At 35.3% G+C, this 24,783-nt stretch overlaps 5 protein-coding genes across 7 annotated transcripts; 2 read left to right on the forward strand and 3 right to left on the reverse strand.

The window, feature by feature from the left end:
• The first annotated feature begins 141 nt into the window (after window positions 1-141).
• Window positions 142-5,885, forward strand: HAG2 (histone acetyltransferase of the GNAT family 2). 2 transcript variants are annotated; one of them, XM_011079643.3, is made up of 11 exons: window positions 142-297; window positions 409-450; window positions 1,061-1,170; window positions 2,563-2,631; window positions 3,324-3,362; window positions 3,450-3,526; window positions 3,627-3,723; window positions 4,652-4,727; window positions 4,836-4,987; window positions 5,091-5,219; window positions 5,298-5,885. In XM_011079643.3, exons 1-11 carry the CDS (start codon window positions 222-224, stop codon window positions 5,730-5,732), a joined length of 1,302 nt encoding a protein of 433 aa, XP_011077945.1. In that variant the 5' UTR covers window positions 142-221; the 3' UTR covers window positions 5,733-5,885. The 2 variants fall into 2 exon arrangements, with proteins under 2 accessions (XP_011077945.1, XP_011077944.1); XM_011079642.3 differs by having other exon boundaries at window positions 5,091-5,885.
• LOC105161825 (oxidoreductase/transition metal ion-binding protein (DUF3531)) lies at window positions 5,810-8,897 on the reverse strand. Its single transcript, XM_011079644.3, has 7 exons — window positions 8,226-8,897; window positions 7,910-7,995; window positions 6,830-6,908; window positions 6,694-6,753; window positions 6,462-6,583; window positions 6,302-6,373; window positions 5,810-6,092 (listed from the first exon to the last, which is right to left on the reverse strand). The coding sequence occupies exons 1-7, from the start codon at window positions 8,577-8,579 to the stop codon at window positions 5,990-5,992; spliced, it is 876 nt and encodes a 291-aa protein (XP_011077946.1). The 5' UTR covers window positions 8,580-8,897; the 3' UTR covers window positions 5,810-5,989.
• Window positions 8,898-9,424: 527 nt separating this feature from the next.
• LOC105161826 (histone-lysine N-methyltransferase) lies at window positions 9,425-12,510 on the reverse strand. Its single transcript, XM_011079645.3, has 7 exons — window positions 12,312-12,510; window positions 12,125-12,186; window positions 11,884-11,967; window positions 11,070-11,124; window positions 10,384-10,519; window positions 9,980-10,030; window positions 9,425-9,882 (listed from the first exon to the last, which is right to left on the reverse strand). Exons 1-7 carry the CDS (start codon window positions 12,412-12,414, stop codon window positions 9,783-9,785), a joined length of 591 nt encoding a protein of 196 aa, XP_011077947.1. The 5' UTR covers window positions 12,415-12,510; the 3' UTR covers window positions 9,425-9,782.
• Window positions 12,511-15,383: 2,873 nt separating this feature from the next.
• LOC105161827 (IAA-amino acid hydrolase ILR1-like 4) lies at window positions 15,384-19,710 on the reverse strand. Of its 2 annotated transcripts, none has more exons than XM_011079646.3 (5): window positions 19,072-19,710; window positions 18,714-18,839; window positions 16,782-17,108; window positions 16,087-16,215; window positions 15,384-15,935 (listed from the first exon to the last, which is right to left on the reverse strand). In XM_011079646.3, the coding sequence occupies exons 1-5, from the start codon at window positions 19,432-19,434 to the stop codon at window positions 15,528-15,530; spliced, it is 1,353 nt and encodes a 450-aa protein (XP_011077948.1). In that variant the 5' UTR covers window positions 19,435-19,710; the 3' UTR covers window positions 15,384-15,527. The 2 variants fall into 2 exon arrangements, with proteins under 2 accessions (XP_011077948.1, XP_011077949.1); XM_011079647.3 differs by having other exon boundaries at window positions 16,782-17,096; window positions 19,072-19,708.
• A 1,623-nt stretch (window positions 19,711-21,333) lies between these two features.
• On the forward strand, window positions 21,334-24,642 carry LOC105161828 (vacuolar protein sorting-associated protein 32 homolog 2). The gene is made up of 8 exons (XM_011079649.3): window positions 21,334-21,490; window positions 21,643-21,776; window positions 22,639-22,738; window positions 23,308-23,393; window positions 23,476-23,567; window positions 23,760-23,874; window positions 23,967-24,181; window positions 24,399-24,642. Exons 2-7 carry the CDS (start codon window positions 21,705-21,707, stop codon window positions 24,156-24,158), a joined length of 657 nt encoding a protein of 218 aa, XP_011077951.1. The 5' UTR covers window positions 21,334-21,490; window positions 21,643-21,704; the 3' UTR covers window positions 24,159-24,181; window positions 24,399-24,642.
• The last annotated feature ends 141 nt before the right edge of the window (window positions 24,643-24,783 follow it).

A 24,783-nucleotide genomic window follows, 5' to 3' on the forward strand; every position in this document is an offset into this window, starting at 1 on the left:
TGTATACTAAGATAAATTAAAGTACATTAAATTTCATATCTTATAAAAATATGAAGAAATATTGAATATATTTTTGAGTATTTTAGGAGAAATAGAAAATGAAAACAAACAAAGCCTTACCAAAGAGTATGCTTATAAAAGCAGCTCTTCATTCCATAACAGAGGATTTCCCGCCTACTCGCATTTCCCGCTTCCACCAACGAAAACCCTAATCCCCAAATATGGGAACGAAGCATCACACCTCCTCCGATCCAATCTCCGACAAGAAGCGCCGCCGGGTCGGCTTCTCCAAAACCGGTGACTTCTTCTGCTCCGATTCGCTTTATTTCTGCCTCTTCTAGGAACTTTTTTGGTTTCTTTTGAATGTAGCTTCAGGGGTTTCTTATGAATTTACATTTTCTCACACAGATGCTGGAATTGAAGCTAATGAGTGTATCAAGATTTATCTCGGTATTGTTTTACTGTAGTTCTATGTTTTCAGTCTGATTTGTTACATTTGCTATGGTCTTCTTCCTTCCGCCCCCACCCTCTGGTATTGTCTATTTCTGTGGACCGGCCTTCGGGCATGTTTTATGCTTTTGCCTTCTGTTAGCAAAAAGTTCAATTATTAAATTTAGAAATTTAGCTTTTGTTTTTTTGTAGAAGAAAGTTAAACAAGATTGAGTTAATACGATTTTTTCTTCAGTAGCTAGAAAGCTTATCAATATCAACTTTCAGGTAGTCTATTTTGTCAGTTTGGTGGGTAATTTTTTAAATTTGACGGCTGTTGGTTGTGGAGGCAAGGATAAGTGTTGTATCAATGGAATCTTCTGAGGGACTCTTTCATTCTCAGAGTTTAGATTCTTAAAAAGTACTGATAAATATTACCAAATATGTCTTGGTTGATAATGTTCTGAGAAAAATAACTTTCTGTCATTAGAAGTAGCTTAAAGGTCTTACTTTATTTGAATATGAGTTTATTTGATTATAAATGATTGGTTTAAGGTGAAGATTAGGGCTTTCAGTTATTCCTTCTAATTATTTATTTCTTTCTTTTCTCTATTTGTCTTGTATGTAATAGTGTCTAGGAAAGATGAAGTGGATTCTCCAAACAGCTTCCAAATTGAACCAATTGATTTGAACCAATTTTTTGGAGATGATGGAAAGATATATGGTTACCAGGGCCTTAAGGTAGAGTATACAAATGAAATTTGATTATTCATTTTCTTTGTGATTCATTTACCTTAAACTCATTTGCAAATAAATTTTGATTTATTGTTAATGTAAGGCGGAAAATTTAGATTTGATTTTTTATTTGCAATCTTATTTTCATTTCCAGATAATTTCATTTCTGAAGTTGATATTTGGTGCCATTGGAATGTGTAAGAAAATGATATCTGCTTGCTTTAGTTGTTGTTGCGATGGCATGCGTTCGAATTGGTGTATTTGAAGCTAGATGACTTGATATGAAATATTGATGTGATGTTTGAACCAGAAAAAGCATGTTTGGTTTGCGCACTTCCGAATCCTTGGAAGTTACGCCTGCAAGTAGTTTAGCCTTTAAAAAGTTGCAAGCTGCTCTACCAGAAAATGTGAAGCTTGGACTTGGTTTATTTGGGCTCGACAATCATAGAGCTCACTTGAAAAAAGTTAATTTGATATTTAAATCAATATTTATAATTATTTGTTTCTAATGTTATTCGTTATTCTTATTATCACTATTATTAGTGGTTGTTTGAAATGACGGAGGAAAATGAAATGGCTATACTTCAATTGAGATGGTTCAGTGACCAGTTTTGGAGCAGAAGTTGGAGTGAGAATAAGTTCGAAATTTTAGAAACATGCATATATAAGGTTTCAATTTTAAGAGTTGAAAAATAGTTAGCCTGAATTAATAATATAGCTGATAAATAAGTTTATGTATATTGTTGTTGTACAAAAAATAATTTCTTTAGTTGATAATAGGTATGATGACAGTATGTAATAAGGGTGACATTATCAACTAGAGTTTAATTTAGAGAAATAATTCAAATGTTTTTGTAATTAATTTTTATGAATTTTGTATATATTGGTTATTTATAAGTCGTAAAGGGTTACAATTATGATATTTTATAGTAGGGAGAAGTCATAAACTGAAATAGGTCAGAAAAATTCATGACAAGTTTGCAAGAAATTTGAAAATTCAGTTTGAAGCTGTGCAACATGCAGCAAATGTGTGGAGTGTTGAGTTGAGGATTCAGTTACCTAGGTACATTAACAAGTAAGACATTATTCATTTCATAATATTAAGGGCATATATTGGTTAATCGATATGTATATAAATTGTCGTACATTCCTTTTTTTTTTTTTTCTTGTGAGAGCAAATGCTGTATGGTCCTTCCAACAACTACTTGTCCAGTCCAGGCCAAAAAAATTGCATATCGGGATTGTTTTTGGAAGAGGGAACTTTTACTGCACACCTCTGCCAAATTATTGTTATTTGACAACCTTTAATTGTGGCATTAGGTGGTGCTTGAATTTTAGGTATTTGTTATCGCGTTACTGTTATTTGACAACCTTTTTTCCCTGTATCCTATCATTCAGGTCACTGTTTGGCTAAGCAGCAGTTCCTTTCATGCATATGCTGATATTTCTTTTGAGAGCACATCAGATGTAAGTCTTTACCATTCACTTAGCACTTAATACAGTAGCAGATCCTCTATATGATAAAATTCTGAAACTAAGCAGTGATTACATATTTGTTAGTGGTTTGATGACTTACTTCCTAATGGTTTGAATATGCTAAATCCCCTTTCCAGTTTTCCATTGAATGTAGGGAACTTGTGTTTTCAATTCAAACTGTTTATAAAATAACTGAAATGGTATTCACTTGATTGTATTGTATCTGCGTTTCTCCTTTATTGTTCCCTCTTCCATCTTTTGTTCCGAAAGGAAAGTGAGGGACTGGTTATACAAATGGAGAGGATAGGAGCACTCGATCCAAATCCAACTAAGATATTTCCTTAATATTCTCTTTGCCTCCATTTTCAGTTAACATGTCCTAATATACTTGCCTAAGCTCATCTTTTAGCTATATCGGAACCTCCCCACTAGGTAGTATTTGATGAACTTCCCAGTTCAGTCACTGGACTATGTAGAGCTATTTTTACCCTGAAGAACTTTACCCTGGACTATGTAGAGCTATTTTTATGTATTCAAGCCACTAGGAGTACATGTGAATATCCTGGACCTTAGCCGTCAAATTGTCATTTTCTAACAAGGAATGCTAAAGCTTTTAGTTGCGTTCCTGGTTTCAAGTTTTATCATGGTTCTCTACTAACTGCTTCTTTTATAATATTTACAAGGGAGGCAAGGGAATAACAGATCTGAAGTCTTCTCTCCAGGTACCTTTGACCACCCATGCAACATTTCTCTTGATCTTCATAGAAACTCTAGTATATCAACACTAATGGGTGTCATGTTCCTGGCAGAATATTTTTGCTGAGAATCTTGTTGAGAAGAAAGATGACTTTCTTCGAACATTTTCATCTGAATGCCATTATGTAAAGTATGTCAAGTTAGTAACAAATATTCAGTTATTGAGTCTATGTGGCTGGTTGTCATTTCTACAGTTGATATTTTGTATTCTCGCCTGTGCTTGCATCTAGATCTATTGCCTCCAGTGCGGAAGCATTGCCCAGAACTCCTTCAAATGGTTGCAGTGGCAACTCGGATTGTCATAAAAAAGAACCTGTTGATGTGGAGGTGATTTTTTCTTGCTCTCCATTAAAGAAAGAATGTCAACACTATAATTCATGATACAAAGTAATGGTCTTGGCCAATACGACCTATCAATTTAAGAATTTTGCTCTTCACAATTCCTTAATATGTTGGCTTGCTTCCAAACATAGCTTGAATAATTCTGTATGTTACTCTAGGTTTTTAAACTGAAATTCTGACTTCATATTGCCACTTGCTGGTCCCAAATTATTATTTCCATAAACAATATCATTATGTATGTCTTCAAGTGTGTGGTTGTTGAGTAACTGATTGCAGATAGACATGTTGCCTCAGTGAATCAATAATGTTTTCCAAATTATAGCAAGTATGCCCTTGTATCAGTATACTCTCTGGTCTAGCTAGGTCAGAAATGGCAAGTGTCGTTGGCTACGGTCATGCGGACCAAAGCTGTTTCCTGTTCATCCTCTTTTGGTCCGAGCCTCCTGGATGGGACTCAGTGCAAACTCGACCAAGAATTACAACGGAAAATTGGGTTTGTGAAAGAAATATAAGCAAGAGACATTTTCCTGATACGAATGGTAGAAGCTTGTAAATGCTAGAGTTAGGTTTCCCCTTCATTTCATTCTACCAACTTTCATTTACCAGAAGGAACTTTGGCAATCATGGCTAAATATGTCATTACTAAGCAGCTTTTTTATACTAAGGAAGAGTTAATTCACCTGGGGTACATAAGCTTGATTTATGAACCTATACTCTTGAGAAGTTGTTATCTATTGCCCTCCTGTTTGTTTGTATGCAGAAAAACTCAGGTTGAGAATATTTTTTGACCTGGAAAGTACAATTCACTTTAGAAAGGGAAACACCATTTGTAAATGGGTGCAATGTGCATTATCAGTTGTCTCTGCAACTGAGCTTCAAAATTGATCTTTCTGTTTTCCTTGCACTGGTGCAGGTTCTCCGGGTTAGTGGTATTATGGTGGGGCATCTTTATAGCCGATTGGTGCCACTTGTTCTGCTTCTAGTAGATGGTATATCTCTAGCTTCTTTTGGTTTATGGAAACTCTCTGTACTAGTACAAATCTGTTGATACCAAGAAGTGTATTTCCTAGTTTAATTATTGTCTTGCTTGGGCGCAGGTAGCAATCCTATTGATGTTACTGATCCAAAGTGGGAAATGTATATATTAGTGCAGAAGGTTCAAGAAGACAGTTGCATGAAATTGCTTGGTTTTGCTGCTGTTTATCGTTTTCATCGCTACCCTGACAGCATGAGGCTGCGTCTTGGTCAGGTTTGCGCATATCTATAACTTTCAAAAACACTCTACCTGCATGTATGTGATGCAGATAAATTTTATTCTTAGGCCATGTTAAAATATGTTGTCTCCATGACAGATATTGATTCTACCTCCTTATCAGCGGAAGGGTTATGGTTGTATTCTTCTTGAAGTGCTCAACAATGTCGCAATATCAGAAAATGTTTATGACCTGACTGTTGAAGAACCGGAGGATTCCCTTCAACACGTGAGAACCTGCATTGACGTGAAGCGCCTAATTACATTTGACTTGATTCATGATGCACTTAATCCGGTCATTTCGCAGTTGAAGCGAGAAAACCTCTCAAAGAAAAGCCAGCCATGTCAATGTGGACCTCCTGGGAGTATCATTGAAGATGTGAGGAGAAGTTTGAAAATAAACAAGAAGCAGTTTCTGCAGTGCTGGGAGATCCTTGTCTACCTCAGATTAGATCCCGTTGAAAAATACATGGAGAACTACAAGACTATGATCTCAAATCGTGTAAAGGCTGATGTCATTGGAAAAGAATCTGATGGGGCTGCGAAGCGATTGATTGATATCCCAACCGAGTTTGATCCAGAAATGTCTTTTGCCATGTTCAAGTCCCAAGGCAATGATGCTAACGGCATTGAGAAGGATGATAACCAAACCAATCAAGAGGAGCAGCTCAGGCAATTAGTGGATGAAAGACTGAAACAGATTAAATCGGTTGCAGAGAAGGTGGCTGTACATCAAGTGTGAGGCTGCAAGTTCAGTGGATTTAATCTAATTGAAATTTCAAGATATAGCAGTTGAACTAACATTTTGAGGCTAGAGAATGATGAGCGTATGAAGTTACTGTTCTGTATCTGCTTGTTCCATCTTAATGAGAGTTGTAACTATATTCAACCTTAATCTTCTCCGACTAAAATATTGCACTTATCAGAAATTAAACACGCTATGCCTATATTACATTGTGTAACAACAATGAAAAGAAGCAAATATGGGCTGCAAAATTCCTAAATCTTGTGAATGCTGTATCCTGCGTCCTCCGATTTCAAGTTTTCCCTCCAATTCCCAAATTCCGAGCCACCAAACATCACTTGCTTAATTCCGACATAACTGAGCATTCAAGTCAAACAGGATAGAGATGAGAATTGGAAGCATCAGATTTAGCAGTAATGTTGATGAGACTTGCAGTACAAATAGGGAGCATATTTTGAAAGGGTAAAAACCAAAGTGAAGAAAAGAAGTAAAGATCTACAGGCAGGAAAAGGAGTAAAGAGAGATTGAAGTCTCTTCCTCTCAAAAAAGGGATTGAAGTCTCTTACTCGGAGCTTATTTGTGTCAATGCATTTATCAGAATGTCCAAGAGTAAAGGCTCACTAGTGCCAATATCCACCCTGTCAATATGCAAGCAAAAGTATGTCAAATCACAATATTAGAAACAATCTCATTATTTTCAGCCCCAGAATAAATCTTATACACTACCATATCCGAGCTAAATTATCTTGAAGCTCAAGGTCCCCGATGTTGTAAAATGTGGTTGGAGTAACATTTGCTCCTTGAATAGCGTCATAAGTTGGCCTTTTGTCCAAAAGAGATTGTGATAACTGTAAAAGATAAGCAAGAACTGACTTGATTACATCTGTGCCGGGCGATTTCTCCATTATTTTTTACATCTTCAAGTGTCTAAAGCAACATACATTTAAAGGCTACTTACTTGCATATTCATAGAATTGCATCCACCAAGTCGTCCAACAATATGCCATGACCGAATTGTCTGAATATGAGCTTCTTCAGTATTATATAAAAAAATTAGCAACTAAACCAAAGGAATTGGAGCTGAAGTTACTTACATCACAAATCAAAGAAACATCTTTCTCCAACGGGGCATTGTAGAACTCCAACCATATATATGAATTGGTGAAATCAAATCTGCCATCACAACCAAAAAAACTGCTAAGGTAATTTCCAAATTCTTATACATCAAGAACAAGACACAGTTCAACTAGACATGAATTTTACATGATTGAAAAGGAAATAAAATATTCAGATTCTAATCATATATATGAATGTGAGAAATCAAATCTTGCCACGCAACAAAAAAATTAGATTGTTTGATCAATGCACTTACTAAGATAATTTCAAATTCTTATACACCATGAACAAGACACAGTTCAACTAGACATGCATCTTTACATGATGGAAAAAGAAAGAAAATATTCAGAAAGCTATACAAAGTAAATCCTCGGATCTAAAGCAGAACAATATTCTCACCTTAAAATGCTCATTGAGTACTTTGTTCTATATATGATTAGTATCAATGTGGATTCTCATGGAGCAGCAAAATTGTAGGAAGCAAGAAGCTTATCGTGTTCTACATCAGTGGTTGAAAAGATACCACTATGAGGAATCCATCATTTTTTTCTTTCCAAATTTTTAGCAGATGTTAGCATAGCAATCAGTATATAACTAGGAAACATGCAGTGAAAGCTACAATCTATGCCATGTGTCCTATCATCCCAGTAATATTCATTGTACGCAGAGCGATAACTATGAATAATGTGCCAGCAGCAGGAGTTATCTAGCTATGGTTGAGTTCCTTAGCTCAAACATGCATGTTGCACGACTTCAATGACTAACCCCTTCTAGATGGTCATCTCTAACTTCACAAGGATGGGGAAAATGGTGAGTTTCACAACAATGTTGAACAGACTAGAGGCACAAATTTTATCGCAAAAAAGGTAATTGAAATTGCAAGCAAGCTTAATAATTGTAAATGCCCAATGAACAACACAATGAGTTGTACCACCGACAACCTCCAAACAAACTAAAGTATGATATACAAATACACAGCAATTGCCTGAAGTCATCAGCAAGGATATTCATGTTCTTGTACTCCTACATCTATGATGCACAGATGCACATAAGCTTACTTGTTAAACTTCACTTGCATTGGGTCCGGCGAACCAGTTTTCGTATGTAATATCTTGTTCCTCTTCTTTCTCAGTCTCTCCTCCATCTGCCAAAAATCATATGCATGAACACTCTTTTAATTACTTTGGAAAACAGAATAGCCAGCCAAAGCTGCTTAGAGTTAACAAATTGGTTCGTTTCTCTGTTCACTGAAACAATTCCAATACAGCCATGCTGAAACAGTAGGCAGAATAAAAACACAGAAAGTAAATTGGTGTGGGACAACTATCACAAATTACACAAAAACCACATTCAAGAGAAAAGAAAAGAACTTACTTTAGCCCTAGCTTTATCCGGGTCATCGAGGCAAGACCCCAGAATCTCGGCAAACTCAGGATCTCTATCATAATCCTTTTCTTCACCTTCTCGACCCCCGAAGCCGCCTCCACGCCACGAAACATCATCCTCATCCTCCATTTCACCACCACCAGTAGCATCAAAACCATTCATTTCCATCTGGGGCTGCTTATTCTTACTCCTTACTCGCGTGACATGTGAGTATAGCCTGGAAGAACAGCGGGCGCGACGTGGGGTTCCGGCATCCAAGAACAGTGTGTATTTATTCGATTGGCCTGAAATTGAAGTTGGCAGTGTATGGAAAACCGGCGCGCAGGGTTGAAGGACAAACATCTATTTTCTTGAACGGGGTTTAAGGGGTTTTGGTCCGACGGCGTCGGGTGGCTGGCCACAGGCAAGTGCAAGGGACACCGAGAGGTTTGCTATCTGTTGATCAAAGTTTCGAGGATTGGTTCGTCACTTGGTCTGAATGGATGGAGTGAGGCGATGCGAAGGATGTTATTGGCAGAAGTTTGAGCTACGAAATAAATAAACAAAGGGTAGCTCCACGTTTGGAATGATAATTTATGGGGTTTAATTCAAAAGATCAGAGAGGGAAAAACATAAAAAATGAAACTATTCACTTGTCATTTTTTTGGTCATATCTTTTTGCGTGCATATAACACATACACCATAGTGGTTAATTTATGCCCCTCTTTGACTTTGCCAAAATTATCTTCTTCTCACTCTACTACAAGAGACCACACTACTTTACGGTTGAATGAAAAACGTGAGCATTTGTAATGCTTTGTTCAACTTTGCATTTGCATCTCCAGAATGTTTCTATAAACACCCAGCTATGAGTTTGCTTAAAGTTTACGGTATTACAGAAGGCGTAAAAGAAGAGAGATGTGGAAACCTGTTGTGCACTCTTTTTGTAGCCAATCGTTGTGTATAAGTTCTACACCTGTTCCTTTGAGTTGTTACTGCTGTTGAGGAATATGGCAATTTAGACGTATGGAGTTTGCATTAATGACCCAAGAATTTGGAAGTTACAATCGGCTACAAGAAGAGTGCGCAACAGGTCTCCTGTAATTCCTCAAGCTTTAATCAACCTTGTAGCTAAATTCTCCAAAGAAATTTTGATTGAAAGTGACTGTGCTTACAAAAACATTCTACTCGTTAACTTCACACGTGACTGGAGAAGCAAATGAAAACTTGAATATTTGACAAACGTTAACTTTTGCACTGTGCTTGTTCTTTGCAAGTTCTTTGACAAGAATCTGACGGGTATTCTGGCAATTTGCTGCATTTATATTCGAGCCACTACTAACAAAGTCGGCCAAAATACACTTCCATGCACAAATGGCAAATGGTAACAAAAGCCCTCTCATAAACGTAATCACTGGCTGACCTACAACAGTTGGAGCATATCCTTCGAAGCACAATTCGACATGCATGCCTAAAACTGCGACTTCTTACTGGCTGCAATGAACAGTGGCAGCTGTTGTACATTTGACATCCGTTTAAGCGTTAAGTCAGTGAGGGCAGAAATTCTCAATAAGCTTTGTAAGCGTACATGTATCCACGAAGTTTCCTGACTTCTTCAGATGACTCATTGAGTAAATGATCCACATAAAGGGCGATTCCAGCTCCGCTGAAATTTTTGATAGCAGAGCTTCAGTTAGCAAAATTATCCATACTTGTACAAAGTAACTAACCATAGCTGAAACATATTTTAAACCAGGTTCTACCCCAGTGGCGCCAAAGGAAGCCATGTGATTTCCCACCGAAACTTCGCTAATCTGCAGCAGACATGTAAACTGTATAAGAGAACTTGGCATGGCTGACAGCAGTAAGCAACTTATATATGTTCTCAAATTCTAGTTTAGACTAATGGTAAATGTTAATTATTGAGGCTGATGAATCTTGGTCCAATGCATATTCATGAGAAAAAGACTGGATCAGATAGTAAAATTGGTGTGGGGGAGAAAATAGGTAACAGTAATGTTATAACTCTTGAATTTAAGATTGGCAATAATTATGATTCGTTTCAACTGATAAATACAATAGATACATTTTCACCAAGGAGTTCAATTCCAAAAATGGGTTGAACATTTTGCAAATAAAATCTAAATTAACAAACAAGACAGCTTACCTCAGTATGTGGTGCAACCAGAAGACTGCCAATAACGTACCAGGGACAAGTGAACACCAAAGCCAAATGCGATGGCGTCTTGAGTTATGTACCAAGCCAGTGATGATCATTAAGCATACCAAAACAGCTGCCCCTTCTGTTGCATATTTTTATAAATAATCAATGGTCATACAACATGAAACAAGGTGCATCCATAGTTTTCAGTAAATAGTCTTGTTTCTGATGGTGGTAACGAGGTCCAGTAAATAGTCTTGTTTCTGCTGATGGTAGTGACAAGGTCACTCCATTTTGGCATGAATCAGAGGTTTGAGCCATGGAAGCAACCTTTCATACTTAAAGCAATGAGATAATTTTTAGTCCTTAGACCTCCACAATTTCATGCAAATCACTGTATAGTTGGATAAGCAACAGCAAATGGTTTACCCAGTTGTAAACTTAAGGGGCGAATTCATCCCATGTTTTCACGTGCCTCATAAATTTAGCAAAAACAAAGAAGTTAACAACAGATAAAAAGCATAAAATGGAACAATATAGCTTAGGTACCGTTGCACATGAAAACATATACTAATGAACAAATCCAGAAAATAAAAAAGTCAAATGGGAAAATATTCTTATCTTACTCATTAGACAGAATAAAAACAACTCCCAGAAGAATGGAAACAAATAGAGGAGGTGAAGAAGCTAACCTGCAATTAGTATGCTCCGTGAATCAACCTCGTACATGAAGTAAGCATGATATCGCTGCGCATGAGATGAAAATGACAAGCGAAGACAATCATCGGACTATGGCATAAAAGCCCAGTCCATTTCCCATTAGTTTATTTCATTCTGTTCACAGATTTTTCAGTCATCTATCCAGAAGAAGTAAGTCATCACCATAATATTGTCCTAAAAATTCTTCTATTAATAAATGGATCTAACTCGATCTCTTGTTCTTGCTCAATTGTCTCTTCGATGGGATTACTAATAGGAAAAAGGGCAATATATCATTTACATGATCAAATCCTTCTTTCATTATCATCCAACAGATAACATCAATTCAAAGGAGCACAATATAAGGGAAATTTTACCAACATCCTGGAATAACAACAATATCTATCTCCGATAGATTGTTCGAAGTGACATAAGTTCAATCAGCGACTACCAACCCTCCGACAGTTAATTTATAGCAGTCAGCTATCTATTGATTATTTAACTTAACTTACCAACTAAATTTTGAACAATTATCATAATCAATGGCCAAACTCTTGCAAATCATAATCGTTTAGAAGAGCCAATTCACCTAAATTTAGAAAAGAAAACAATCATGTTTCATTCCGATTGTGAAGGACTTTAGATATGCTGCTAAATGTTAATTAAATCTTACATTTCTTTACAGTGAATCCTCATTGATACTATCAAAATAGGTAAGGCTGATCAAATACACAAGCATACAATACTTTCAAAACACCAAAAAAAACCACTCAAGCAGGCCTGAGAATGAATTATCAAAGAACATACCAATTCCCAAGGAGAATAAGCCTGCTGATGGATTGAGTACATGAGGAAAACCATATAACATAAAACCAGCCCAGCGAACACACTCTGCAATTGAATCAACATAATCAACAACCATAATTCGAAATAGAAAAACAGCAGCTACGTAAAGTCAATCCAACCTCATCGGATAAAGCTTACCACATCAATTAAATTGCAAAACAAAAGAAACTGAACAATAACTGTCATCATTCGAAACACATACCCTCCATAAAAGAGACTGCTGAGCTTGACTCTTCTCCAAGGACCTTACCAATTCCTCTTGCTCTGCACATACATAAACAAAACAAATTCACACACACCATACGTCTCTACATCAGCAAATCAAAATATTGTTTTTCATCAAACAGTTAAAATTTCAATGAACAACACAAAATCACCAAGACGCCGACCTCGGGTGTCAATCGGCCGGGAGTCGTCGCGAGTAGGAAGAGAGTAGCCGTCGACATCGCCATCCTCGCGCGATTTTCTCCATGTCCTCGCGAGTTTCTGCATCGTTTCCTCTCAATTTTCTCTCTTTTTCTTCGTATAATACTAACAAATAACTAATTAGTTTGTGTGTGAAATTACTGTTGAAATTTATCAGGTTAACTGCTGCATCTTTCTTTACCAACTCATACTTATTTAAAACAACCTATAACTCTTATATATTTTAATCTGTAAATTACATTTTGTGAATCCTTCTTTATTCATTTTTATACTTTGTCATCAAATTTTTTTTGCGTTAACTTAAAATTTCAATTTTGTAAAATTTGCATTTTGTCATATATGATCGTTTTTTTTTTTTTTTTGATTTTTCTGTCAAAAAAGCATCACATGTTATATATATGTGAAAATATCACATTACATAATCCATAAATATCACATATACACTGCATTTAGTGCTTTTTTGACAAAAAAAAACTTAGTTGAAAAATAGTTATCAATGAAAATATGTAAATTTCATAAAGTTGAAATACTAAATTGATACAAAAAAAGTTTAGATGTTAAAGTGTAAAAACGATTATAATTCAAATGACAAAATATAGTTAATCTATTTTAATAAATACTAGCAAACGGGAATGTATGGAATTTAAAAAAAAAAAAGGGAAAATCTATGTATTTATGGAAACAAGACAAATTTTTATTAATCGTCGAAGCATAGTTAATATGTATATAGGACTTAATGCAATTTACGCTCGATTGACTTATTACTGACTAATTGCTGATGAAATAATTTTTGTAGCTAAATTATACTTATAAATTATAATGATGAAAATATACTTACTCACATATGTTAACGTATGAAGATGTATAAGGATAATTTGATCATAAAATAATTTATTTAATTCACAACAAATCAGTAATAAGTCAATCGAAAAAAATACGAATTTTTAGTCATTTTTTGTTAATATAAGCAAATTCGGTGAATTTTGATCAGTTAATGGGTTGAGTTATTATATGGAAGCAAACTACCATATGTAATTTTTTAAATCATAGGGGGTGTATGTGTAATCACACCAAATCTTGGGGAGGAGAGTGTAATTGTCCCTATTGCAAATGATCAAATTAAAAATAAAAACATGTACACATATAAATCTAAAATCATTAGTTATCTATTAGAAATTTTATTTTCGCATATTTAGAAAAAAAAATTGTTGGTATTATTTTAAAAACTATATTTAAAATTTTATTTCTAACATTTTCAAAAGTAAATTACAACTACCTCTCCTTAATTTTGGTATAATTATAAATACATCCTCATTATTTGAAAAATTATAAATACCCTTGAATTTTAACGTAAGTCTAACCATGAGCTAATTTTGCGAGTCACCATTAGATTTTCATCTAATTTTTATGATAAATTAAATAAAATACTCTTTTGAATTAAAAGTTATAATTGTATATATTTTAAGAATTTTTTACAATATTTTTATAAATTAATATGTCCTATGAATTATTTATTTTACTAATCCTGAATTTTTTTATATTTTTTTTATTTGTTTAAGAAATTTAGTAAGTGTAAAGTAGTAATATCTATCTCATCGCTTAAGAATTACATAATTATTTCATTGGAGGGAATATTGTAATTTCACAAACAATTAAAAAGTATTCATAATTATACTATTTATCAAGAAATATAGAGGTAATTTATCCTATTTTAAAAGTAAAATGTGGTCTAGCAAGTCCAACTCGCAAAGTTTGAGTTTGTTGGGAAATGGTGAAGAAAAATTAAATAATAAATTTATTTGATCATATTAAATCGTAATAAATGATTGGTTACGACGTGCAACGCATAACAAGCTCATGACACATGAATGGAGATTGATGGCGCTCAATCATCATCCAACCGTATTTAATCAACCGAACGGTTGTGTCATTTAGTTAAAACGATATGTCTATTGGGTGAAACCCTTCAATGAAATGACGCGTCCATTAAAGTGAAATGATATGTACTTTGAATGAAATAATATGTCTATTCACATGAAATGTCATAACATCTCGAAGCCATTTTTTTTTATCGGACATACCCATTCAGTGATACCTTTCTAACTTCTATAAATAGGTCCTCACATTTCATTTCATTCATTCCATCAACTTGAATTGGACTTGAAAAGTATCGAAGAGCATTTCAAAATGTTAACAATAAAAGTATATTTCAAATGTCTTCGAGGAAGTAGTTATTATAGAAAATAACTATCCTCAACTCCCTCCAACTCTCCCGTATAGGACAAAATGTAATTTACCTTCTTGTAATATAGGGGGAAAAAAGGCCCGTATAGGACAAAATATAATTTACCTTCTTGTAATATAGGGGGAAAAAAGGCAAAAGACGCTATGTGAAGGTTTTTTTTAGCAAAATACCTCTTAGTTTTGAAAATTAAGTAAAAGACCTTCTGTCTGAATCATTGATAAGGGGTAATTTGCTTCATTTATCAAAATACGGAAATAAATTTGCTATTTTTTATAAGAAAATTGTTACCCATTTCTTATATCGATAAAAACTCTATTAAAAACTAGTTAGAAAAATGTAACTAAAGACCACATTTTTAAGCATCTGGATTACAGAAGTGAATCACTCATTTTGAAAGTTTATAAGTTAAAAAAAGTGTTGGGCAATTTTTTTTCAAAATAGTTTATAAGATCTCAAAATAAAATGTTTTTAATCTCAAAAATTTATTGCTATTCTTTTTTTTTTTCATTTAAGAAAGAAAATGCTTCATTGTTTGATAATAAATTATTATAGTTAACATAAAAATACTATTGAAATTATATTTATTATATAAATTCAAGATATTATAATTTTACTACTAGAAATAGTCATTGATAAAGAAAATATCAATTATCTATTAACTTCTTATTTGGAGTTAAACTATTTATCCGGGGGGGGGGGGGGGGTGTATCATTTATCCTAATTATTTCTTTATGCTTCTCTCTCATTTTTCTCACCTTATCAGACTTTGCTTAGCATTTTCTTCTCCAGATGGTCAACAGGCAGAAATCAATAAAAATACAAATGCAGAAGCAACTTCCATGGCGAAATCACTAACAACAATCCCCACACAACTCATACAATTAACTACTAGCCATTATTCATGTTCTTTCATTTACTAGAACAGTTTCAGCACTTACAGTTCATCGTGAGAGCTCCGTTTTTGCGTTGCGATTGGAGAATGATGTTCAAGGAGGTATGTTGCAGCAATCGATGCGTGCAAAGCAGCACCATAAGGAAGTGCATCTTCATTCACTTTGAAGTATGGGGAGTGTCCAGATGCAAGCTGTCCCTCAGTCTCATTGAACATACCAATATAGTAAAAGTATCCTGGAATTGCCTCTGCGAAGAATGAGAAATCTTCGGCTCCCATCAGCGGCTGCACCTCTTTCACGTTCTCGTCTCCCAGCATATGCCCGGCTATTTTCTGGAAATGTTTGTGCAAATCTTTGTCGTTTACGGTGACTGGGTAGAAAGGCTTCTCATCTGCGTAGAAGTTAACGCTGGCGTTGCACCTTTGCACGGAAGCTTGTAGAGTGATAACCTGTGAATTGCATTTCAGGAGAAACAGTTTCAGATATTATTTCGTGTAGCAATGGAAGGATAAAGGTTAAAAGTCTGGTTTACTACTGCGGATGTCCATATGAGAAGAGATAGACAACTCCAGAAAAGTTCAACAGAATTTGAAAGTTTACCTCTTCAATACGATGTTTGAGTTGCATGAAACTTTCTTGGGAAAATGCCCTGAAGGTTCCAGCTATTGTAACAGAATCGGGAATGACGTTAAATGCATGACCACCTTGGAATTTGGCGATGGTGACGACCTGCCAGAAAAAGAAGTACGTCAGCTTTTATTAAATAAAGAGCATTGCAAAGATTGTGCAAGTGACCTGTGGTATCTGATGTATAGCTAAGTAATCAGTTACCATCATGTCTAAAAACTTAAACCATTCTAGGAGGCATTTAAAACTTCAACGCTGCTAATAGGCGGTATTGATCTTTTGGGCCAAGCACAAGAACGTCTTTTCCAGAAACGGGTGTTATGAGTACGAGACTGGGGTTCTTTCTTTTGCCAAGCGTTGACGATCTATACGAATTACTATCTTATTTAAAATCTTAAACTATTAAAGGAACAAGGAACTTAATACCACCGACACTAAGAAGTGCAGAAAACCAAATAAGAAGAGACTCGAGAGAATGGTTGAAAAAGCCTAAACAACAGAATTAAATCTTTTTTTTCTGAAGCAAGAGATGTCTTGGAGGAATCAACATACAGCAGATACCAAACAACAATTTAACATGCTTATTTAATACCCTTCAACTTATAAGCTTAGTTTCTGAAAAGTGTCATTGTGTGAATTGCAACATAGTGCCGAGCATAAACAACTACCTGTGAATCCAAAGGATCAGCTTCGCGTGAAATAAGATGCTGTAAACTAACTATAATATTTGAACTGGCTAAAATCGGATCAATCGTGTGTTGTGGGATGGCAGCATGACCTCCTTTTCCACTAATTTTTGCCTCAAAAAACCCACTGGCAGCCATCAGCGGACCAGCTCTGGTGGCAACCGTGCCTAGAGGAAAACTAGAAGAGACGTGGAAGCCGAAGATTGCATCGACATTTTCTAATATCCCAGCATCCCTCATTTTCTTTGCTCCGCCACCACCCTCCTCTGCTGGTTGGAAAACCAAGATAACAGTACCCTGAAATGCAAGCTTTGATAGATCAAAAGAACCACATACTCAGAAGGGGAGTAAGGGAAAATAGTAAGCACTTGTATGATCACTCCGGTAAAGGATCAAGCACCAAACATAACAACATTCCTTGCCCCAGTCAATAATCAATGACTAGCAATCATGAAAGAAAGAAACTGTCTGTGTTTCTTTAATTTTCATCCGGGTTATCAATTGGAAAAGAATTACCAAACTGTTGTTTCCACTGGCTGTCCACTTCACATATTTCTGGTTGTCATAAGTTCTAAGTGTTTTTCCTAAGCAACTATTTTATAGGTTACTGCAGGGTGGATACACCTCTAGTTTCCATTTGTAAGGTTGAATGAGTCAGTCAGATACAGTTTTAAAAACATTGCCCTATACAGACAAGGATAAGTTAAGTTTAACAAGGGGAAGACCATAAAATACTAATGTCCAATGCTTAGTTCTTAAGCTCAGATTTCATTTGCTGCTAACTTTGTCAGAGTTTAAATATTTTGCAGGGTGGATACACCTCCAGTTTCCATTTGCTGTTTAAGATTTGGAGATTATTTGTGCCAGAGAAGTTCTCCATCCACCGCACAGTTTGGTTCCAAAGCACGTTTGGCCATTGGATACCACACTAGTGTAATAAGGACGTCCAAATTTGAAAGTAAAAAGGCATGATAAAAACAAATGATTGTGATCCTCACATTGCATATAGAAGACAAGCGATTTATGAGCTCAGCTTGATCTTAAACAATTATCTTGTGCACTCAACTTACGTAGAACAGCAAGCCACAAAGTAAAGGGGTGTCTTGGATTGCATTAGGGAACCAGACACTGGAATGCGAGTGAACAATAGGTTGATCAGTTCGCAAGAATCCCAAACCTTATTAACATTGAGAGGTTATCATCCCAAACTGACCAGAGAACTTTGTTTTGAGAATTTTGACAAGGTTGGTAAGAAGGAATGACTGAGATATATAATCGATGAGAGGATACAAATCGGAAGGCCATTTCCAACTATTCCCATTGATGAAGTCATCGACTTTGCTATTTCTAAGTATACCAAATTCATAAATGGGCCTGTTGGAGAAGGAGAAACAAAGAGGACCACTAGAAAGCCAATTATCCCACTAGAGGGCATTTGAGCTTACTAATAACTGCAGAGCTATTACAAACACATAACATTTCATCCATAAAATTCTTGGTGTTGCACCTAAATATCAATATTGAGTTCAGCTAAACAGTTTTCAGCATCGCACCTAAATATCAATTACACAATCTATGGCAGGAGCTACCTATAACAATAGAACGCACGTTAAGTCTGTCTTGGCTTCTCCACAAAAATCATCATTTTGTCCACCAATTGACCTCCTTAGAAGAAGACTTTGCTTATCCAGGGCGAACAAATATGAACATAGCCCATAAATTCCCCAAATACTGACAGAAACAATGGGCCGTATTAAAGAACCAACTTTCAACAATCAACTAGAAGTCTTAGTTTAAGAGTGAGATCATACATAACAATCCAAACTGCTCATAAATCACAATACAGCTGCACAAATGCTGTAGTGAGTCATAAAGAGCACAAAACTAAAAATGGCTCAAGGCGAAGAAACAAACCTCCAAATCACTGCGATGCTCCTGAAGCATCTTTGCAGCGCCAAGAAGCATAGCAACATGAGCATCATGTCCACAAGCATGCATCTTTCCAGGAACTTTGCTTTTATGCTCCCACTCCACAGCTTCCTAATCAAATTTAAACTCTTTTAGTTCAAAAAATCATTCAAAACCAACTCATACAAAAGCCCAGAACTAGATAACCAAATTCCAATGAACAAAGTCCACAAAAGTCAAACAAACCTTAGACAAGAACCCGAAAAACTTCATGCAGGAATAAAACCATAGAATTACTCAACACATCCATACACACACACACACACACACACACATATATATATATACATTTTTTTTCACAAACCTGCATAGCTAGGGCGTCCATATCTGCTCTGATAGCAACAAACGGTGGATTTCCAGTGCCAATATATCCAACAATACCAGTAACAGCAATTGGGTGCTTATAGGGAATGCCCATTCCATCAAGCTCATTTCTGATAAACCTGCTGGTTTCAAATTCCTCATACCCAAGTTCCGGGTTTTCATGTAAACTTCTCCTGATTTTCACCATATACTCAAAAATCTCAGGCCTTTTGGCCAAATTCAAGAACTTTGATGGGATTTCAGCCAACCCCTTTTCTCCCAGAAAAGGGTCTGACAAAGCAGGATACGACGACAGCAACATGCACAGATTGAAAAGCAAACAAACCCATGTAAAAGAACTCATTATCTGCCCTTGCAATGGGCGAATTCAGTTATGGCTGATCCTCTGTTGCTTGGTCTTGTAAAGAGAGTTCAACTGTGGGGGAATCTTTGTGGGAGCCTAGATTCTAATTTCTATAGCGTGAAAGAGCAAATGAAATTTGGCTTCTTCTTAGGGGTAACTAGTACTTTTAACCCTGTACTCTTATATCCAACAACACCAGCAATTGGGTGCTTATAGGGAGTGCCCATTCCAAATTTCCATCAACCTCATTTCTCATAACCCTCTCCTCCTTGTCATACATTTTCTGGTGAAAAATTCTATTCAACTCTTATTCAAACATCAAAACACTCCTAAAATTATTCTTTCAAATAATAATGTAGGAATTAAGAATTTCAAAATTCACATATTATTAATTTTAGTATTACAATAAAAGAATATATATCTATATATATATAATTAATTAAAATGAAATGGGAGGGTACTATATACATATTAAATAATTTGAATAAGATTAGATACATTTTACACCCCTAAAGTATGCTACCCTCATCAATTTCTCCATTAAATTAAATAAATTTTCACTTACCCCTTCTCTCAGTGATAATCCTTTAAGTTAAATAAAAAGGGATGAAAATACCCTTGACTATTTAAAATATTATATATTTACTTTAATATCCTCTATAATAAAATATATCAATTTAATATTTTATGAAACTATGATGTTTATAAATTAATATTATATTAGTATAATGCACTAACACAAGTTTATAAATTTATCTACTAGTCTAATAATAATTTATTAACATCGTAAATGAATAAAATTTGAAATCAAATTGATTGATATCAAATGCACATATTATATTATTAATAGTCAAGGGTCATTTTGTCCATTTTTATTTAATTTAAAAAGGGGGTTAGTGAAAATTTATTTAGTTTAGCGGGTTAATTGACGAGGATAGTATACTTTAAGGATGTGGAATGTATCTAACTCTAGAAAATATTACATTATGTTTGGTTTTATTTTTGGAGTTTTTTTATTTTGTGTTTTAGAGATAGAGAGAGAAAAATAGAGATAAATAAGTGTGTGTTGGAGATACAGAGTGTATGTTTGGATTTGTTTTTAGAGGTAATTTAAGATATTTTAAAATAAGTGGTGTATGTTTGTTGTTGGGATTTGAGAGACAAAAATCACTGTTTATCGTCAAATTATGTATCTTTTATATATTTTTTATGTATAAATATGTATATATATAACTATTATATGTTTAATGTTGTATTTTCTGAAGACAAAAATTATTGTTCATTGTCAAATCATATTTATATATATATGTGTGTATGTATCTATTAGATATAGAAAGTTCAAAAATAAAACACATAATCAAAGTGTGAAAACAAAGAGGCAAACATTGGTTGTGTTTTATTTATCTTAAAAATTATCCAAAAATGAAACCAAACATAGTATTAAAGTTTCAAACTCTTGATCCTAGCAAGCTTCTCAAAGAAGAGAAATTCCTAAAATTCGTACGCAATTCATCTTTTATTCAGCGGAACGTTTAAGAATATTTACCACTTATAAGAAAATATTATTCCCATAATTACGTGATAGATTATACGTCTGTCAAATATTTTTAAGTATGTTTCATTCTTTTTTTATTGATTGAATCGAATTTAAGTTGAACCTAAAAAACTAAGTTCAAATTTAGTTGTTTTTAATTAATGAATCGGGTTAAAACGAATTTTTTTTCGATCAATTTTGAATTGAATATCGAGTAGTTTAATTATTTTTTAACCCTATTTGCAATAATATTTTACATTTTTCTATGGCTAATTGCAATAAATTACTGTTCAAACCAAAAATCAATTACAATTTTGGCACTGAGCCGATTGTTGAAAGAATCCACTTTCTTGAGTGCTTGCCGTATAGACTCCGATTCCACCTCAGGACTCCACAAAAAGCAAAACTTTGCCAACGCGCTTAAGTAAACCAACAACCAAACACACCCGCCCCCTCTCTCCTCTTGACTTCTGCCCATCATTTCAATTGCTAACTTTGAAGGGCTGTCTTTCCATTTCTCAGGTACTGTTATGAGTTTTCAGTTCGAATCTGATTTTTTTCTTTTATTTGAAAATTGTTGGGTTGGTGGTTCGGTTTGGAGTTTGGAATTTGGAGGTAGCTTTTTTGTGAAGCTTTGTGATGTCTGATTGTTGTATTCTTTCTTGTGCTTTTAGGATCATTTTTTGAAGAGGAAAGTTGGTCCTGAAATTAGAATTTTGGTCCGATCGTATCAAAGATGTTTGCTCGGATTTTAGGCAAACCTAAGCAAGAGACTAATGCTCTCGCCACCCTTGATAAATTAAACGAGGTATGCTGTTTTGCTTGTTTCTTTCTTTCCCTCTAAGTATTCGAATTATTAGTTTTTGGTGTGATAGATGGAGGTGGGTCGTTATCGAAATTGAAGGTGAATTCGCTACCGTCTGGGATATTAGATAGGGAGGTCTTTTGGATCGGTTCTGCAATTATGAGTTGATGGATTTTCCAGGCCTGGTTTACTTATTCAGTCTTGAGTCAGTTCGATATGGTTCTGTGAGCTATCTTAACTGATAGTGTGGATTTTAATTGCTACAGCTTTGATCTTTTGAAAGAAACTGAAGGGGCTTGTAGATGACTTAGTTCATGTCATGTATATGATTTCTTTGAAACATGTGGGTAGATGCCCAGTGTATAATCCTTTCGAGTGTTTTAGAAGTTATATTTCTCAATTTTATACTTCGGCTGGATGGAGTATGTTAATCAGAATGGTGTGATACCAAACCGTCATTTTGTAGAGCCTTAGTGTTAGATACTTTGTTCTATGTTGGTATAACCTGTTGACCTGGTACTACCTTTTGGAGTTCACTCATGACATGCCGAAGGGGAGCATATTTTATTTTCTTCCTCAGTTCTCACCATAAAGAAGAAAAGACGGGGAAAAACCTTCAACTAGAAAGCAATATAAGGAGCACTGAGCTAGTGACAGGACATTATATAGAGCTGTTTTGTTTCCTTAGCTTTGTACTGCTGGAGCTTGAAGTGAAAGTTTGTTGAATGCTTCCTGTTCGCAGAGTTCCATTTTAGATCAGTGCTAAATGAACCATAATCATATATTGATAGGTATTGATAATGTTCCATTCCCAACTTCCTTTATGCCCTAACTTGTCTTCATTTGGGATGTTTGTTCTCCCCAGACGCTTGAGATGCTTGAGAAGAAGGAAAGTGTGCTTCAAAAGAAGGCATCTGGAGAGGTGGAGAAGGCCAAAGCGTATACAAAAGCAAAGAACAAGAGAGGTATCATAATGGTTGCCGTTAAGGATTCCTCCAGATTTGACCCCCGAAATTTTACTTTTGTTTCTTCCTTTCCTTTCCATTCTGAATAATGGTTTCCCGTTTTGGCTTCTCTTATAGTTGTTTGCTGATTTTAGTCATTTGCCCGTGATCTGAAGCTACTTATAGAAACAAGTTTGTGACAGAAGTGGCAAAAACATTTATAATAGACTTTCCCTTACAGTTTCCCCTAGGGAACAACTTTTTTGTAGGTTGCTTTATAATAAACTTTCCATGTTTGTGTTCGAGGGTCAGGTGAGGTTGGCTTCGCTGTCCACCTTCCCTCCTCCACTGCTTTTGCTTAAATCAAATATATTGGTCAGCAAGAACCAAGAAGTTTGCTTATTTGATTGATTTATTATATATGGCTCTATGTTTATTGGCAGTGTCTTGATTAGTTAGACACAAAAAGGTTGCACAATGCTTAGTTTCCTTAACAATAAATCAGGTTCCTATTGGTTAATTAACTAAGTATATTAAGGTTTCATGTGATATTATGGTACTGACTTGGGCTAGAAAACACAATCATGCAGCTGCTATACAGTGTTTGAAGAGGAAAAAACTCTATGAGGAACAGATTGGTCAGCTTGCAAATTTCCAACTGCGCATCCACGATCAGGTCCAACTAATTTTGTATTTTTGATTGCTCTGAATACAAAGCATGCATGCTTGAGCGCTCATGTAAATTCTCATCCTTGTAGATGATAATGTTAGAGGGTGCAAAGGCTACTACTGAAACTGTGGATGCCTTAAGAAGTGGAGCAGCTGCAATGAAAGCAATGCAGAAAGCCACGTAAGTAGATGGATTAAACAATTTAGAATATGGACCTTCAAAAAATTCTCTCTACTTATTTATATTTGGTCCCTTGCACTGGAGAGTGTATTGTTCGCGTCTTCTGCTATTATTTACATTGTTATTGTTAAAAACCTTAGATTTTGACTTATATTCTTCATCAACTTGTTTCACATGGCTTCTTCTGCACAGAAATATTGATGACGTGGACAAGACAATGGACGAGATTAATGAACAAACAGAGAACATGAAGCAGATACAGGAAGCGCTGGCAACACCTATTGGTGCAGCAGCTGACTTTGATGAGGTTCTTGGGGTGTCTTTATTTTTCCAAATGTATCTGGAATTTTATTTACATCTCTTACATTGATCTAATCTGAATGATTATATCTGCTGCAGGATGAACTGGAGGCTGAGCTTGAAGAATTGGAAGGCGCAGAGTTGGAAGAACAGCTACTTCAGCCGGCAACCACTGCCCCTGCTGCCCCTGTGAAGGTTCCAGCCGGCAGAGTTCCTACTCGGCCTGCTCCCCAGAAGCGGACAGAGGAGGAAGAGGAACTTGCTGCTTTGCAAGCAGAAATGGCACTTTAAGCATGTCGTCCTTTGTTAAACTGGTAACCTAGTCTATTGTATCTTCTCTGGCATTTAAATATCTGGGATATACTAGTGCAGCAGTAGAGTTACCACTCTACTGAGATGAAATGTAACCATTAGGATCTTGGAATTTGCTGAAACTTCTCAATGCCATGTAGTCAAGGCGCTGCAACTGAAATTACCAATTGCAACTTGTGCATAGATCTTAAATGGTTGTGATACCACATTTTTCTGCAGGTAATTATACGAGGAGATTATCCAGAGGACGATTATACAAAATGGAGAATCCAGCAGCAGGCTTCCCCGGCATCCGAGAGTTTCGTGTATCTGCCAGTTCCATACATAAGCACACCGCAGACATAGCATAGTTTTGCTGGGCACTGTGATCTACAGCCATGTGTATAAATGTGATCATTTGTTAGATATTCTGTACAACCATCAAGAACAAAAGCTACAAAAATAAATTTTCTAAATTGTGCAACGCCTATATTGGTAATTTACGGATTTAAATTGATATATCAATAGTGAAAGTTGGAAGTGTTTGAAAATAAGTGAAAAGTAGAAAAGCATTGAAGACGGATTGTCGGTTAAAAATAATATAATACCTACAATTTTTATAGTA

The sequence above is a fragment of the Sesamum indicum genome, linkage group LG5 (assembly GCF_026168435.1).
Source record: "Sesamum indicum cultivar Baizhima isolate 11 linkage group LG5, ASM2616843v1, whole genome shotgun sequence".
Lineage (NCBI taxonomy): Eukaryota > Viridiplantae > Streptophyta > Magnoliopsida > Lamiales > Pedaliaceae > Sesamum > Sesamum indicum.